Source organism: Crotalus tigris, unplaced genomic scaffold (assembly GCF_016545835.1).
Source record: "Crotalus tigris isolate CLP2741 ecotype Arizona unplaced genomic scaffold, ASM1654583v1 scf7180000024439.5362192, whole genome shotgun sequence".
NCBI lineage: Eukaryota > Metazoa > Chordata > Lepidosauria > Squamata > Viperidae > Crotalus > Crotalus tigris.
The window spans coordinates 4,231,097-4,244,583 of NW_024100609.1; the positions used below are offsets into that span (position 1 = coordinate 4,231,097).

Below are 13,487 nucleotides of genomic sequence, written 5' to 3' on the forward strand. Positions count from 1 at the left end.
GCACAGATTCATATCAGTGTAACACAGGTTCATATCGGTATAAAAGAAATTTACATTTCATGAATACAAAATTCAAAATCATAGTCCCAAAAGAACAATTGAGAAAGCCTCAGTGGCAATCAGTATCTACATCAGGAGTCTTCAAACTTGGCCCTTTTATGACTTGTGGACTTCAACTCCCAGAATTCCTCAGCCAGCATGCCTGGCTGAGGAATTCTGGGAATTGAAGTCCACAAGTCATAAAAGGGCCAGGTTTGAAGACCCCTGATCTACATCACTGTCCTTGGGTCACACTAATGCTTCTTGAGGATGCCCTATACAACCCAGGAATACAACCTCATGAGATGGTCTCACATGAGCCAAGATCTTGTCCTAATGTGATATTTCCCAAAGCTAAACTTCAGGAAATTGTAGAAGGTTCATTTTCACTGCTATCTGTATGACAGGACTAATTTTCATGGGGGAGATCAGAGGGCCAGATTAATAACAAAGAACAGACTGATGTAGCAGCAGTTTTCATCAGTGGGGTGATTGGAAGTTTAGAAAGACAGAACTTCAAGAGAGAGAGGGGCTTTATTCCCAATGTCAGAAGATTTCTGCTGGACATGCAAAGCTAAATAATTTGGAAGAAGTTTGTGAGTGCCAACACTTTTATATGGGAAAAGGACAAGTATAATTAAGCATAAAGCCACTCGCTACAGCAAGCAACATGATAATTATTCGGCTATAAGATCTGTTAGATGACATTGTGATGGAACTAATGCTGTCTCCAGCAATGACTTGATCAGACAGCTGTCAGGGTCTACTGCCAAAGGTGAGGTCCATTGCCAACTGTAGGCTTACCTGGATTTCCATTCAGTGCACCCAGCAGCTTCGGGGATTGATATTCTCTTAGGACCTTTCTATATGTAAGAGTTACACTGCTATTGAGAGTGGCAGTGCTCCCATGCCCCCAAAGAACTGGGGGCCTGAGCTGGCATCTCAGCTAATTAACCATCGTCTCATTCTTCCCCACAATAAAAGGTGCTTCCCAGATGAACTTGCAGAAAAGTATCAGGAGATGTGAAAACTGGTCAAGTCTTGAGGGAAATTATAAAAATGGATGGGAACTTTTAATAGTTTGGAGCCCTCTGGCATAATGAGGTCCCAAGGATGGTTGCCTCTTGCTGCGATTCTTCTAGAACAAAAATCCGGCTTTGACCCCAAAACTTTGAGGAGTGTGTATGTGAAGTTTTTAATTCAGAAACCGAATTATAAAAGTTATAAACCTACATTTGTTTCTAAGTGCCCTGAGACTCTGGATCAAACAACAACAAAAGTAAATGTTTCAAAAAGATCCTTTTTATCCTCAGTTTGTTTTCTGTTCTTCCAAGCCTTTCTCATCTTCTAATCCTTTTAATGCAATGGCATAACAGGTGAAAATGCGTTAGCACCTGGGTCATTCAATTCAGAGATTCATTAAGGAGGTGGGTTCATTTGAGCCATATTAGAGATGGAGCATAAAAGCCACAGACTCCCAGAGAGACAGCTTATCTATAAACCTGTGAAAATAATACTCAAAACAAAGAAGGAATAAGAAGCAAAGAAAAGCCAAAAAGGGGTCTGTTTCTGTCAAATCAACTTCTCTGTCACGAATTCTGAACGTACTCTAAAATCCAAGAGCCTATTAGGGCAATCAATACGTAACTAGTTTATGATTAATTTTATTTGGACCATTTTCCTTTTTACAACCAGAGATTTAGCTTCTTTGCTTATAAGGGAATTTTGCATTAAAATCTTACCATGGATAAGACTGTGCAGTTGGTTCCTCATGAAGTTCACAAGGTGTAAGTTCTATACTTCTTAAGTCAGAACTGAAGAAGCTTCTTGGAGGCAAAACAAAGTCCAGTTGCCTTTTGGGACAACCATGACCTGGATGACTAAGAATCTCCATAGACATATATATTTTTAAGCATCTAACAATCTAAAGCAGGGCTCTTCAAACTTGGCCCTTTTATGACTTGTGGACTTCAACTCCCAGAATTCCTCAGCCAGCATGCCTGGCTGAGGAATTCTGGGAGTTGAAGTCTACAAGTCATAAAAGGGCCAAGTTTGAAGAGCCCTGATCTAAAGCTTCGTCCTTTTTAATTTTCTTGTTGCACTGAAGGAATAAATTGATTGGCCCATTACAATTAAATTTTACTCCCCTCCTCTCAGACAAAATGTTTCACACTGACCCCATTTAAAACACAGGAAAATTTGGAGGCCCAAATGGTTGCACCTTCTCCCACTACATACGGTTCTAACAGGTTCTGTTCTCACCTGTTGCATTCTTTCCCAAAGTATCTATATTTGGAAAATATTCCAAGCTTTTCCTGCAGAATAAAAGTGTTATTTTTCCAGAATGTTGTGGACAACCTTTTAGCAGTATCTCAGTGCCCTAGGTTTTTCCTTTTGTTGGAATAAGTGTTTTTTTCCCCTAGAAGATTCCTAATTCTAGCAATCTAAGGGGTATTGCAGTTATTTCCTCTTTTCCTCATTAATAGATTTTCTCCATCATCATGTCAATTAATTATTATTTATTAATGTATTGGAGGGTGAGAATGGAAGAGATAGTTGAAAAAAGCAGAATAACCTCAAATGAAAGACATTTTTAAAAATACCATGCCTAAATTAGACAGATTAAGCATCTGCACAATTTTGAGAAGAGATACAGAGAGATTTCTCTGAAGGCAGTTATAGCTTCTGAGATGCAAAGCCTGGAAGAGTGGGATGGAGCATCAGATTGGGATTTTTAAAGTTGCTGCATTTCAAAAACCTAACCTTTAACAGCTGTTTTTTACATGTCACCAAGACACTTTTCGGAGGATGCGGTGCGAAGCCAAATAGCTTGGTGACATCTTTCCAGCAAGATGGCCAGTTCAGTTATCATCAGCTGCTTTCTTTTAGCCACCCTGACCTCTCAGCAGCTGCCTTTGCTGGCTAAGAAGCATGTAAACAGGATCACAAGCTATTTCCTCACTAATAAGTTATGGCTTCCTCCAGCCACTAGTGGGGTAGTGTGACCTCTGTTTTCATTATTACTATATTGGCACAGGGATAGTGGGTGGCACCTTGAGATACTATAGATTGCCAGTGAGGAAATGGCTCAATCATTCCATTTTGTTTGGCATGATCAGCTTCTTTTAATCTACTGCAGAGGTCTTCAATTGGTTTTGGCTGATAGACATATCTGAAATGTTGAGAGTATGTTGTGGGCTTTTTCACAAAATGATTTCACAAAGTAATTGCTGTGAATAGCGTGATCTGATGGCCACCTCCTGAGGATGCTTCCTCTCCTGCTATGTAGACTCTCTTGTCTTCCTTGTTCTGCTCATAGCCCCAGCTTTTTTCCCCCTCTTCAATTCAATTGTGTCGGATACTCAGGGACTACCTGGACTAGTCCCTGGAGTTTTCTTGGCAAGGTTTTTCAGAAGAGATTTGCCATTGCCTCCTTCCTAAGGCAGAGAGAACATGACTAGCCCAAGGTCAGCCAACTGGGTTTGGGCTATGAGTCACAGTCTCCCAGTTTCTAGCCAGGTGTTTTAACCACTATACCAAACTGGCTCTTTACAGCCCCAATTTACATTTTTCTTTGTTTCTGGGCATAGCACAGTGGTGGGATTCAGGCAGTTCGCACCACTTCGGCAGAACCCGTAGCTAATGTTTTGTTGCCCAAGCCCAAAATAGACTTCTGGAAATGGCATCCACAGAGAGAACTGGTTGTTCATATATTTGAATCCCACTGCTGGCATAGCATATATCCCAACAAAGCACCAGGCTCATTTTTATTTTTTCAAGAAATGTATAGAGGACCTGAATATTTTGTGGCAAATAAATATCAGTATGTACCAATAAATAAATAAACCTTGTTACTGGAGGCTGCTTTAAAAACTGGCTTCTGGTTTGCTTTAAAAAAAAAATTAAACAAGGAATACTTAATTTTGTTCTAGATATTGTAGGAACCTTTGCAGAGGCCATAGATAATATTATAGGACACCCCCTCCCCCATCTATCAGATGGACCTCTTGCTATTTTTTTTAAGGAGCTGGGAAAGCAGTGGAACATACTTTTAAAACTTGACATCAAACTGTGATGTACCAGTCCTCTCTGATAATTTCTGGATTTTGCATTTGGAGATTAGCTTGAGTTAAACAAAAATGCATTGTGTGTAACTTGAACCTGAACAAAGGACAAGAAGCAACGGATGGAAACTAATCAAGGAGACACCCAATCTAGAACTAAGGAGAAATTTCCTGACAGTTGAAATGATTAATCAGTGGAACAGCTTGCCTTCTGTAGTTATGGGTGCTTCAACCCAGGAGGTTTTTAAGAAGAGATTGGACAGCCATTTGTCAGGAATGGTATAGGGCAGGGGTAGGCAACCTTGGCTCTTTTATGACTCGTGGACTTCAACTCCCAGAATTCCTGAGCCAGCCATGCTGAGGAGAAAGGGAAAGGTTTCCAAGCTGAGCCATGCTGGCTCAGGAATTCTGGGAGTTGAAGTCCACGAGTCATAAAAGAGCCAAGGTTGTCTGCCCCTGGTATAGGGGTTCCTACTTGTGCAGGGTGTTGGACTAGAACAGTGTTTCTCAGCCTTGACCATTTTAAGGCATGTGGACTTCAACTCCCAGAATTCCACAGCCAGCAATGCTGACTGTGGAATTCTGGGAGTTGAAGTCCACATGCCTTAAAATGGTCAAGGTTGAGAAACACTGGACTAGAAGACCTCCAAGGCTCCTTCAATTCTGTTATTCTGATATCTGTTAAACCAAGAGAAATAATGAAGATGGAGAAGTGACTGTGTTAAAGCCATGGTCCATGTATTTAGTCATTGGTGACACTAAATATTATAGAAACAGATTAATAAGTAGCTCTTTGACCAGTTCAGGGATGTCTGCAGAGTAGGGCACAAAAAGTCAAGATGATGGCTTGTCATGATCAAATCTCTATTTTTATACATGACCCAGAGCTTCAATCACAATAATGTAGTCACAATGTTTGAGTTTTCTGAACATACTGGTATACTCTTTGTCTCTTGACTGCTGAAAGAATGAAATAAGAGGACTCCAGTTATGCTCACCTGTTGGAAAGACAGTATACAAAGGAGTAAGCCAAGAAGAAAACAACAGCAGATTCCTAATTTCAAATTCTCTTGATATACCTACCTATTTATACCCATTATAGCTTTGTGAATAAATGCTTTCCCCCCCTCCAGATGAAATTATATGACTAAGATAGAAGAATATTTTAAGAAGTGTAAACCACATGTTTTCATGCTTTTTTTGAGTTGATTTAGGCAGTTATTTATAGGATCATGGCTCAATTAATTATTTTGTTCAGAGCAGCCCACAAGTGACAGTAATTATCTAGCAGGTTTTTTGTCCTCTTGCAGTTCATACACCCTCATCTCACTTGTGCAAAGAAGAGAGTATGTATGTGGGCATGGTCTTACTTACTTTTATTTGTTTGTTTGATACCCTGGTGTGGTGAGGACTTTGGAGATTGGGTGGAGGGTGAAAATACAAATGCATCCATGACAAGAAAAAAAAAATGTGTGTGCAAGTGGTGTTGTGTTGATGGGGATAAAAACAGCTCTTTAAATCAAGAACTTGGCTTGTGCCTTGTGAAGTGTCTAAGTCAATGGTGGTGAACCTATGGCACGCGTGCCAGAGGCGGCACTCGGAGCCCACTCTGTGGGCACATGTGCCATTGCCCCAGCCCCACCTCCCCCCGTGGCCCCCTCCTTACCAGCAGCCCCCCTGGAGGAGGGTCATCTCCAGGCACGGCCCTCACGGAGCAGCACAGCCAAGGACATAGCCAGGCAACAGGGACAAGACTCCGTCCTTGTGTCCCATAGCATGCAGATGATGCTGTGGGATGTGGGTGGAGGGCGTGGCTGCCATGGTGCTGTAGGGCTGCCAGTGCGATCAGCTGCGGTGGGCCGTGGAGGCGGTGCATGGCCCTGCGGGTGGGCGGGGCAGGGTGTGGGTGGGGGCAGAGCAGGCAGGGCGGGAGGTGGAGCGAGGGCAGGGGACAGTTTTTGGGCACTCAGTCTCTAAAAGGTTCGCCATCACTGGTCTAAGTTATGTATCTGTCCATCTCTGTTACTAGCAACGAGCAGGCAAGATTAGGCCTCCGGGGAAACTATACAGGCTTAGTGGGGAATAATCTGCCAGGATGATGCTGATAGCATTTTTGAATGGCTTCGCTTTTCTGATGGTGTCTTTTTCTTGTTTTCTCTCAAGTTTGAGCTGTCTTGGTGAAGTAATCCCTGTGTTGGCAGTGGTTTGTTCTCTGAGCTCGTTGTTTAATTTCCGAATGGCTAGGTAACATCATCAGTGGAACTTCATTTGAAGAATTTTATTTCAGTTCTCTTCTGCTTTTTAGTAGAAGTATTGCTGTAACAGAAAAAACAACCCATTGATGCTAAAACATACCATTGTGGGTTTTTTTTTTCCATGCAGCTACTTCCTCTAAAGATGCTGGCTTTGACTAACATAGGATTGTGGCCCTTCCCTCTACAGGAAGTCCTTGACTTACAGCAGTTCATTTAGTGACCATTCAAAGTTACAACGGCACTGAAAAAAGTGACTCGTGACTGTTTTTTGCAGCATTCTCCATGATCACGTGATCGAAATTCAGACATTGGCAACCGGTTCCTATTTATGATGGTTGCAGTGTCCCAGGGTCATGTGATCCCCTTTTGCACCCTTCTGACAAGCAAAGTCAATGGGGAAGCCAGATTCAATTAACGATCGGGTTAGTAATTTATCCATTGTGGTGATTCACTTAACAACTGTGGCAAGAAAAGTCATAAAATCGGGCAAAATCACTTAACAAATGTCTCACTTAACCACAGAAGTTTTGGGCTCAATTGTGGTCATAAGTTGAGGACTGCCTTGTATCTGAGTGCAGGCTTGGATGATGCAAAAATCAAAATGCATCCATTGTCCAGTAAAATAATGCCTTGGCTGGATCCATGATGTTTTCTCTCTTGCCCCAAAGCGGTCAGTTTTTCATCGGTCAACTTTTGAGGAGGAAAGAAAGAATGTGCTTATACCTAATCACATAACGGTCTCCCTGTTTCCTGAAGAGCATTTTGGAATAAATCCTGTCTTCGCTAACTGAAGAATTTTACAAGGGAAAACAATCTCTAGTCTTAGACCAAGGGTAGGCAACCTTGGCTCTTTTACGGCTCAGGAATTCTGGGAGTTGAAGTCCACGGGTTGTAAAAGAGCCAAGGTTGCCTACCCCTGTCTTAGACCAAATCCAGCTCCTTTTTGATAATTCTCAGAGACTCTGTTGACTCTAAGAGTTGAATAATAGCAATTTCCCATATGATCAGACAGGGAATATAACAGTTGCATGAGAAACATGTACAGAGACTTATTAAGTCTAAGCCAACCAAACCCTAAAATTATCCCTCCCCAAAACACAGCTTCATCTGTATATTACTACAGTGGTGCTACTCTGGATCCCCTTAAATTTTTTCTCAGTAATAACAGGAATTCATAATCAAATTGCTTATCCATTACCACTCCTTTGAGAGGCATGTGGGAGAAATCTTAATTCTGTGTCCAACACAATATTTCACAGAAGATCAGTTTTGTAACCGTATCCAAATGCTTTTGAAGTCTTCCTTCCTGTTGTTGCAGTTTAGGCCAAATGTCTGTACAGGGGTGGTGCCATAATGGGAAATATACTCTGGGATCTCATATTCTGCTAAGTCTTGGTTTGTTTTAATTTGTTGAAAATGGTCTAGTGCAATGTTCTATATAAAATGCTTAAACACGAACTGCTGTTAACAAACCACATATAATATATCTGGATACAAGTATCACTGAATTTAATGTGCTCTTAAGTTTTGCATTTTCTCAATCAGTGTCGTTGTTGAGATTTCATTGTAAAGACACATTTCAGTGCACAAATATTATCACTAATTATACTTATTGAGCTAGAAAACAGTTTGTGTGCATGCACACATAAGTTACATTTGGATTTATTGGATATACACACAGATAGCCAAGAATGAGTCATGTTCTTTTAATTGGCTACCGAGAACAAATCTTGATTAGCAAAAGTCAGAAGAATTTTGGTAGCACTTTTTTGATATACTTTTTTTTTAATTAAAAGGCATACGTTTTCGTGAACAGTAGTTCACTTCATCAGTTATATAGTGTTTAGCAAAACAGATTTATTAGAATCAGAAAAGGAACTATTCAAACACGCTGCAAGGGATGTGCGATCTCACTTGGAGAACACATTACATGAAAATTGTGTCGTATGTGGTAAATGTAGCCTCCTGCAGCGGAATGATAGTTTGTGAGTTTTAAACAATTCATCTCCATTCTACAATGATTCCAAGAGAAGCCAAGACTGTCGTCTTGGGATCTGTCAAATCTAACTGCACAAGTAAAGACAGTTGAAATTGCTCATTTAATTAAGGTATTGCAAATTAGTTCATCGAGGCAGTAAAATCAGCATAAGGGAATTAGATCGTTTCTGTTAGCCTGAATAAGGCAAACTAAAGTTAGGGTTGTGACTAAGCTCCAATGGTAGGTGATTGTTTTGCTCACACCAGGACACAGGGAAGAGTTCTGCTATCTTCCTTAAGATAGTCATTGTGCATGGACTGGTACTGGGGAAGGCATATTAATCCTCCCATTATGTCACATATAATGAGCAGTGATGTTTTACTTTTAAACAGCCCTTTCTTCTCCAGCTTCAGTTTCTTCCAGCCTTGGAGATAATTGCCAATCATTTAAGACCCTTCAATCTGTCCAGATATCAACCACATCCAATTGTGTTTTTTCCACAGATCTTGAAAGAAGAGATCACGAAGAAGAAAACTGTGCTGTCTATCTAGCCTTTTCGTTTGCAGTACTAAACGTGCTTTTGCTTTATTCCACCAGAAGAGGGTAGACTTTTGAAAGCATTTGACGTCAGCCTGGAATTCCTATTGTGCTTAAAAACAGCAGAGGGAAAACAAGCACAACTTTCTCCTTGGCACCTTGCTAGACCTTGCCTGGAGCAGATGGTGTAAAAACACCCCAAGTCCTTCATTACAAAAGGAATGCAAAAGATTTTCCCCTGGAAGCTGGGAAGCCACGAGATCTCGCAAAAACTGCCAGTGGAACTTAAGGTTGTTTCCCTCTCTCTCTGCCAGAGCTGTCCTGTGTGGGTACTTTTTGTTCTACAGGAATACAGCCTTTCTCTAGGGATGATCTGCTTCTGATGGGGGATCCATGCCACTTTGGAAAAAGACAGAGCAATTTTTCCCAGCGCTGGGTGAGTTTCCTTAAGCATTTCTTTCTCTGCATTGAAATTTGTCAGGACAATTCGAATAAATGTGCTCTGACTCAGAAGCAGCCAGATGATTTGTCTCTTTACGGAAGCTTGTTGCACACTTCACAAGGCTTCGCAACCGGCAGATAGACTTGGGTCCCCTTTCCTAGCCCTGCTGAAAGTCGTTGTGGTTCAGATTGACTAAGACACAGCAAGTATTGGCTTTTTGCAAAATTACCCAAGATTTGTCCAAGGGAAGAAGCTATTGGAAACACAGCTGCAAGAAAATAATAATTAAAAAAAATGACCGAGAATGTTAGTTTGCAAGAGCTGGACAGCGACAGGTCAGAAAACAGCGAAGAGATGGAGATTATTGTTAATGTTGGAGGCGTAAGGCAGGTGCTGTATGGGGACTACCTGAACCAGTATCCCGACACAAGGCTAGCAGAACTTGTGAACTGTTTACCAGGAGGATACGATACGATTTTCTCACTTTGCGATGACTACGATCCTGGGAAACGAGAGTTTTACTTTGACAGAGATCCAGATGCTTTCAAATGCATCATCGAGGTTTATGATTTTGGGGAAGTTCACATGAAGAAAGGCATCTGTCCCATCTGTTTCAAAAATGAAATGGAATTTTGGAAAGTGGATTTGAAATTCCTGGATGATTGTTGCAAAGCACACCTGAGTGAAAAAAAGGAAGAACTTGAAGAGATTGCCCGTCGGGTCCAGTTGATCTTGGATGACTTGGGAATGGACTCCTCCGAAAACAGCTGGACCAAGTGCAAAAAATGCATCTGGAAATTCCTGGAGAAACCCGAGTCATCCTACCCGGCTCGGGTTGTGGCCGTCACATCTTTTCTACTCATCCTGACCTCGTCTGTAGTGATGTGTGTGGGAACCATCCCAGAACTGCAGGTGCAGGACTCTGAAGGTAAATCCATAGAGCACCCAGTTCTGGATAAGATTGAAACAGCTTGTATTATCTGGTTTACTCTGGAGTATGTCCTCAGACTCATCTCTTCTCCCAATAAGTTGCACTTTGCTCTTTCTTTCATGAACATCATTGACATTTTTGCAATCCTTCCTTTCTACATCAGCCTCATCCTGACCCATTTGGGCACCAAATTGATGGAATTAACCAATGTACAGCAAGCTGTCCAAGCACTTCGGATCATGAGGGTGGCCAGGATTTTCAAACTGGCACGCCACTCCTCAGGTCTACAGACATTGACCTATGCACTTAAGAGGAGCTTTAAGGAACTGGGGCTTCTCCTGATGTATCTAGCAGTTGGGATCTTTGTATTTTCTGCCCTGGGTTACACAGTGGAGCAAAGTCATTCTGAAACATTGTTTAAGAGCATCCCTCAGTCCTTTTGGTGGGCAATCATCACCATGACCACCGTGGGTTATGGAGACATCTACCCAAAGACAATGCTGGGGAAACTCAATGCTGCTATCAGTTTTCTTTGTGGGGTCATAGCCATTGCCTTGCCCATCCACCCCATCATTAACAACTTTGTCCGATACTACAACAAGCAGAGAGTGCTAGAGACAGCTGCCAAGCATGAGTTGGAATTGATGGAGCTCAATGCAGGGGACCAGAAAGGCAGAGGTTCCCATGATAAGCCAGCGCACCTTCTGAGGAATAGAAATGAACATTCCCGATGGAGCAGACACCGGAAATTCTCCTATAGTGACACTTTCATTCACCTTCTGTCAGATGATAACTATTACCGAACCAGGCTTCAGAGTTGCAAGTAGTCTGCCTCCATTCAGAAGTCTGGAATAAAAGAGAAATAGAAAGGACTCTTTTGAGGTCAGATGTTTTGCACAGGCTTAAAACACACAAATGTCTCTTTCTTTTGGTAAGTCATGGATTAGAGAAACCGAAGAGGGCAGAGAATGTATAGCCAAGTGTGCTGATCCAAGCTGCCACTTTAGGAGCCAAAAAGATAAATAAAACTAAAGATCTGTGAGTCTCTTGGCCAGTTAATGTTTCATGATTGCTTATGCAACCTTATAAAATCACAAAAGATGTTCTGCATAATAATAAAAGCAAAAATACATGTGTATAGAGTTGGTCAAAGATGTCTCTGAGTTGCTTGATAGAAAAGTCATTTCAACATTTCTGAAAACTTAGTATATTTAGCACAATGCAATCTAAGATTTTTACAAGTGAAATCCAGTTGAATATGTAATACTCTGGGAAATGTGTTTTTAAAAACCTGTAAGATTTGGTGATTCAAAACTTCCCTTTTTAGCAAAGAAAAAAGATTGCTCCCGAAGATACTATAATAAAATGATATTTATGCCAAATAAGAGGATCTTCAGTGGATATGTTTTTCTTGTTATGATTTCATTCAGTTCCTTGTAGGAAAGTTCTATGCTTTAAAACTTTACACTAAGCCTTTAACCCTTTTATAGTAATACTGACATTTATTTGTCTTCAGTCTTGCAAAAAAAGGAGAAATAAAAGTGATCAAAGAAAAATTGTCACAACAGCATGTATTCTATTTATAATGGTGAGATGTTTGTGCAGTTTCTAGAAATACAACATTTGATTTCTTAACAAGAGGATAAATCTCTCATGCAGCCTATGTTCTGAAGGATGGGTATAGCATGGAGAATTTACAAAGTGATATCCGTGGATCTAGAAAATATAGTCAAGCAAAACATAAAACTAGGGGGATTTTAAATGGCCAGAGCCATTTATTTCTGGATGGGGTTGCTTTTTGTGCTTAGAATTTCATAGTACAATTATTCAATCCAAAAGTGATAGATAATTTACATTTTAAGAGTGGCAGAAGAGAACTAAGTAACTGAAGTTCTGGGAATATCAGAAAGGATACCATAAATAGGTAGATTTAAGCCAGTTACCCTACTATAAAAAAATAAAATAAAAATTGTGTCTTCTGGCATACAGAATGGCTACAGTTGCAATGAAATTTATTGGAACTGGAGTTTGATTTTGAAAACATATATTTCACTCACCAGCACCACTCATTTTTACAAGTCATGTGATGAGACTGTCTTGGATCATTTTCTTATGTGAAGGCTGTAGATTTGTTTTCCAGGAAGCTCAGTCACATTGCCCAATGCTGGATAGCCGAGACAAATAGACGATCTTTTAATTTTGTAACACTCTTTTGCCAGATGTAACAAGAGGAAGGCAAATGTTCTCTGCCATTGTACTTGCTCTCTTATGTTCATTTCTGATCCATCAAATTGGAGGGTAATTTTTAAAATTAACCCTCGTGCTTCTACTTTCTTCTGTTACTTGGAAGATCTCAATAAGATGGCATGCTATTTGGGGGGCAAGTGGAAAAGGGCTTGAGGCAATATTTAAACCCCTCATTTTTTAAAAAACTTGATTTTAATTTATTGCGTTAAGAACAAATAAAGTTGCATAGAAGATTCTCCCTCTTTTTCTAGCCTGATAACTACCCCATAATATCAATGGAGGCAGAAGCAGTGATTCAGCAAAGGACATCTAACTTTAGACTCGTGGCCAAGAGGGATTTTGAATCATAGTCTCAGGGTTGTTACATTTGGAAACAAACAATTTACCACTAACTCAACAACAGGAAATAGATTCTTGTGGATGAGGATAAGGATTTAAAGTAAATTGTAAGTAAAAGGATTTGGAATTCTCCAAATGCCAAAATGCAAGTGTTAAATAAAATTGCCAACCAATCATTACTGCAGCCTTTAGTACAACTATTCTCGTTTAGCATTAAATTCACATGGCAATGATTCCTTTTAATAAAACTAATTAATTCTTTAGTTAGAGATCTGAGTAAGAAGCAACACATACATTCCACCACTCCAGAAACACATTAAGAAGGTACAGGGCTCTTCTAAAATAAAATAAAAGATAGAAAATAGCTTCCAAACTAGACCATGGGCAGATCTATGACTCCACAACTCAGCCCAAATTCATCTCCACAAAAATCTAGAAACCTCTTCACCATAACAACCACCACAACAGCTGTCAGTCTTATCAGGTAATCCAGACAGGAAACATGATCAGATAAGTTAATTCTACTTTATTGTGAAGCTTTATTAAGAGAACCTTGCAAGCCTGAGAGTAAAATTCTCCTGCTATCACCTTTACAGTCCAATAATGTAGGAAAGGTCTCCTGTGCTTCTTGCTCTGCCCCCTGTACAGCTGTGGG

General features: G+C 40.5%; 1 protein-coding gene across 1 annotated transcript; it reads left to right on the forward strand.

Annotated features, from left to right (window-relative positions):
- Positions 1-9,013: 9,013 nt before the first annotated feature.
- KCNF1 (potassium voltage-gated channel modifier subfamily F member 1) lies at positions 9,014-11,706 on the forward strand. Its single transcript, XM_039331894.1, has one exon. The coding sequence runs from the start codon at positions 9,610-9,612 to the stop codon at positions 11,071-11,073; it is 1,464 nt and encodes a 487-aa protein (XP_039187828.1). The 5' UTR covers positions 9,014-9,609; the 3' UTR covers positions 11,074-11,706.
- Positions 11,707-13,487: the final 1,781 nt, after the last annotated feature.

Excerpts from the sequence above, each read along its gene's own strand:
- KCNF1 (XM_039331894.1), top strand. The coding sequence starts at position 9,610 with ATGACCGAGAATGTTAGTTTGCAAGAGCTGGACAGCGACAGGTCAGAA.